At 43.9% G+C, this 4,971-nt stretch overlaps 1 protein-coding gene across 1 annotated transcript; it reads right to left on the reverse strand.

The window, feature by feature from the left end:
- Nucleotides 1–265: 265 nt before the first annotated feature.
- Nucleotides 266–589, reverse strand: PHALS_12788 (uncharacterized protein; the record flags this gene model as incomplete). Its single annotated transcript, XM_024728409.1, has 1 exon — nucleotides 266–589. One exon carries the CDS (start codon nucleotides 587–589, stop codon nucleotides 266–268), a length of 324 nt encoding a protein of 107 aa, XP_024578889.1.
- Nucleotides 590–4,971: the final 4,382 nt, after the last annotated feature.

Consider the following 4,971-nt stretch of genomic DNA (forward strand, 5'->3'; position numbering starts at 1 on the left):
CGATTTTGGCCGCCGAGGGGCTCAAACTCGCGCCACACAACGTTAGGCCCAGAAGCATTGACCACTTGACCAACGCCACCGGGTCTCACACGATACCTCAGTTGTTGGCCGTTTGGACAGGCGGCGTTTGCTGCCCATCGCATCGGTCTGCTTGGCCTTGATGCTTCAACTTGCTTTTCACATGCTTGGTCGGCATAGTCAACGACGGTGATTCGTGTAACTCAAGTTCGAAGGACAGGGACTCCCATGAACCGAGAACTCATCTTCATCTTTTCACTTCGAGCTCGGTTACTTCGAACACCACGCTTGCTCTAGTCGCAATAGATTTGTATCTGTCGACCCGATCTTCACTGAAAATGGCGTGCGGGAGAATGACGTTCGATTTCTTTTTGCTGGTTGTGGGAACCTTGCCAACGTGAATACGGCTATTTGTACGCCAATTCAAATCCTTGAGGCCTTTCCACTCGTCCTCGGTGAAGAAGCTTGGCAATGGTTCACTGGTCAACTGTCTCCCACATTTCAGACGAATACCCCATTCATCTTTTTTGACAGCACTGAAGACGTCACGAATTGTCGCGACGTAAAGCATGGCGAATTTCTGCGCCAACGCATCCAAGAACCTGCGACACGGATTCGGTGCTAATTCTCTTGTATCGCAGTTGCTTCTGATTGAAGCAGCTTGCTGCTTAGCTAGAATCACCACCAGCACGTGAATCTGTCTCGACTGTGGGTTAGGCATATTATTTTTTTCAGCACGTACATCAACGAATTTTTTTTCTGTAGATTTGGTCCTCCTTCAATAGCGCTTCGATGAGAGCCGTCTTTTTTTCTCGCCCTTCTCAGCTTCGTGATATCTTCCAAGCAAAACATCAGTCGGGCGCCGCGATCCGTCTAAGCTAGATAGAGCTCCAAATTGTCTGCGTTGATGTCCTTGAAATCGATCGGCTTTTCCGCCTTGATCGCCTTCTTCAGTTCCCCGCCAGACTACACCATGTCGATGGCCACAGAAAACGCGCTGCCCGTCAAGCCGACTACCGCACAAACAAGCTTCACCATATTTCTCGAGCCGGCAAATTAGAATGAGGTAAAAGAAAGGGGAATTTCTGGCATACTTAAGCGGAAAAGAAGTCGTGTGACATAGATTTTCAAATGATGATACGCCACGTCGCACTGGTCCAAACTAGTCCATGAGCCGGCAATACCATGGTTATCGCTTGATGATTGTATAATTAATTTTATACTCCATGTACTTAAATGCGCTAAAGTTTGGCCTAATTAAATAATGACGAGTGTAGTAATCGTAGATGACCATCACCAGTGTTTACCCGATATCCACTTGATTCTTTTGATATAACTCAAATTTGCTGTCTTTGAAAAATTACTGAACATATTGTGATGACTTAGGCTATACGCCAGCGTCGTCTGCCCTTCTCACATATCCACGTCATACATGTGGATGGAGACAGCTGAACAACTACTGGAGCAAGGCTACGATGCGTTTTACTATCAAGGGGGCAATTTTAACGTTAGACTGAGCCATGCCGCATTTCTTGAGCTTGTACGCAATAGACCCAGTGAATTTAGAACGCATAAACGACGAGGTAGTTCAAGAAGTCAAAGGTGGGATTCTGAGTGGAAATTGAGATTCGGTCGAATCAAATTAGCTAAACAGAATGTGATTTTTTGTAGTGGAGCTAAAAGACAAGTTCTCAACGAGCAGTTAGAAATTCGAGCACAAATCAACGAGCTAGAGCTCATTTGCCATAGTCTAGCGAAGAAATCGCCGAAATGTAACATCATTGTGTCCAGATCAGGCAACGAAAGGACTCAAATTAGGCTATTATACGTGTCTATGACGAATCTATCGGACACATCGTCTATTATCGGAGATGCGAGCACAGATAGAGCAGTGTCGGCACGAGTCTTATCAACGACAGAGACATACCACTCTGTTATGTCGAAACAAGGCGGTAGTACGGACGATGAGGTTGTCTCTCGGTCAAAGCTGTATTTAATACTACCAAGTGCAGCAGGGATGCCGTAGCTCTTTGCTTAGAGGGAGCCGACCTTACTTTCTTTACAAGATCCAGTACAAGTGCAGCGGACAGTTGCGGTAGAACCGCCAATATCTAAAACCCCAGTTTTTTCTGATAAATATAGTAATATCTAATTAATATATAAGAACCTCATCAATATGCGTTTCTCCTGTCACGTGATGGCTTCTTGGTACGGTGTAGCCACATCACTGTGTGATTACATCAACTTGTGTAATGCACACTTATGCACGATCACACCATCTTGTGCGACCCGCCCTTTCATACAAGGGTATGTGTACCCCGTTACAGTTTTGATATTTGCTTTGACGCGCTAGGCTTAATTCAGACGAGAACAGTTCCAATGCTCACAAAAGCATCGTGCAAATACGTTCAACAACCGAATTCAATAATTATAAATTAAGCTGAGGCTCTGACCATGCCGAATACACGTGCATATTGCAGTTGAAACTGTCGAACGTTCTAGAGCGAGTTCTACGCTTTCAGACTTTTTAAATCTCACTTGGAGGTCTAAGAACCTTGAAGGTGTACGGTTACGTCTTGTTTTAGAACTTTTCTAAGGATATGATTCCATACGAGGTATGGCAACGTTCAAATTCCATGAGTTATGAATCGTCAGTCGAAACTTTAGAAACAAAAAGTGCTCTGCCAATGGACCTTTGCTGAATAATACATTCTACGCTGCTAGACAGCTAATGCAGTTTTTGCTGCGTGTAAAGGTTTTTATGTAGGACACTAAAGTATAACGATAGTTGGCAACGATTTTGCTAAGTGGATTTAGCAGAGCTTGCAAGAAAATTATGGCAATGAGTCGTGGTATGAGATTGTGAGATATAAAAATGTCGCATGCCGTTGTTCAGATAGGTATATCAAATAAAACTGCATGTCGTAGCTCAGAGCTCACCTCTGATAGGAAGACAAAGAAAGAAAAAGAAACCAGGTGACTCTTGTGTCCTATTTAGTGCAGCGAAAGAGCGAAGGTGCGTCGCAATATCATGAATCAGGCCCTGTAGCTGTAACTCACATTTAAAAGGGTTGCATCTTTATAACGATGATTCGTCCTTGCTACGATATAAAAGGCACTGCTAAGTCTTTATTATTGCGCATTCATCGTGCACAGCAGGGAAGCCCTGATGAGTACTGTTGGCATCGATGAAGAGCTGAGGTGATGAACTGCGATGAATGGTCCATAAGTCCAAAAGTTACGATATTCTCAACACCTTTAGTGCACGAAGGGAGATAGCTATCCAGCACGACCCAAATGACACCCAACGTGTGGTGATGAGGACCACAACTACACTATAGGAAACAAGAACCATGGTATCCATTGGATAGATAGCTACCCATGAAGAGAAAGGACTCACTGCCTGGTGAGTGTAATAGGTATTACACGTACCCTTGATGAAAGGGCGGGTCACACATGATGGTGTGACTGTACATAGGTGTGGATTACACAAGTTTGTGTAATCACACAGCGGTGTGGCTACACCGCAACAAGAAGCCACCACGTGGCAGGATTTTTAGTGGTTACGCATATTGATTAGGCTTTACTATATTAATTAGGTATTACAATATTTATTGGGAAAACTTAGGGTTTTATATATTGGCGGCTCTGCCGCAACTAAAACAATTCAATACAGTTTCAATTTTGAATGGAAGGGTTCCTTTACCTTTGTCAAGGTTTTCAGTACTATTGGAGGCAGCGGATTGCAATTCGCTTCACTCGTACTGGTTCTTGTAAAGAATGTAAGGTCGGTGACCTTAGCGTAGCTTCCTCTAAGCAAGGAGCTAAGGTAGCCCCGCTGCAACAGCAGCCGGAGTCGCAACACCCACGCGCGAATCAGACAGGATTCAAGCTGATTTTTGAGACGATAGCAGCTGAGACTTGTCGAGTAGCAGTCATGCATCAAATCCAGTTGAATAATACCGATCAATACAACCGAACAGGACAAGCCAGTTAGAAAGTGAAATAACCAACATTTGTATAGTAGAGCCGCAACCAGTCGAGATGTAAATGTCTTGCTGTCGCACACCTCGAAGGAAGTTTGGAAGCGGTTCAACCAGAACTTGAAATGGCAGCTAGGGGATAGTATTCTTTGTCTCACGTCACGTGAAGAGAAAGGATTTCTTTTTTTTACCTCACGTCACGCGAGGAGACAAGGCAACCTGGAGCGAATCGCTTCTTGTCAGATTTGCTTCAGCATCAGCAAAATGAAGACGAACGCAATTGCGAAACAAAGGACCACAACTAACGCGCTCCAACACCCAAAACAACTACGTCAAGAAACGAGCGCGGATCCCTCCTCGCCACGTTTTTGGAGTAAACGTTCGATATTATGCAAGAAAGGCGCATGATGATGAAGTATTCCACAAATTGAGCCTTTATATTAAGGCAAGTAGACATAATGCGGCGTAAACAGCTGCAACATCCAATGATTGAACGTTGCTAGTGCGGTAGATTGCGCATGTATAATCAGCAATCCCAGAGCGAACCCGCTCGGAGTATGTATTGCAATAAAAAGAATGTCAATTTCTTTCATTATCAGTTAATAATATTTATTAACTAGGCCATGAGCACTAAAGAGAGCGAACCCGACTATGCCGTTCTGCATCAAGCCCTTTAAGCTCAGATTAAAGCACGCAAATTGCAGCACTAGCCGTTAGCATTTCTGGCACAGACTGTCGGTGTCGAGACGAATTTACACTCTCTTATACTAACCTTGCTTTGTTAGGAGTAAGTTTTTATCGTTACAACGTTCCATTGTATGGGCCACCGGCTAATTAGGCAATATTTGTATCCAGGAATCAAGTCGATTTTGTTCTTAATAGTTATGCAAAGGGGATCTTGTCAACGCTTCGTGAATACACTCTTCAAAAACAAATAAGATTAATTCAAAAAGCTTGTTAATCCCCCTTT

Source organism: Plasmopara halstedii, assembly GCF_900000015.1.
Source record: "Plasmopara halstedii genome assembly, contig: Scaffold_650, whole genome shotgun sequence".
Classification (NCBI taxonomy): Eukaryota; Oomycota; class Peronosporomycetes; order Peronosporales; family Peronosporaceae; genus Plasmopara; species Plasmopara halstedii.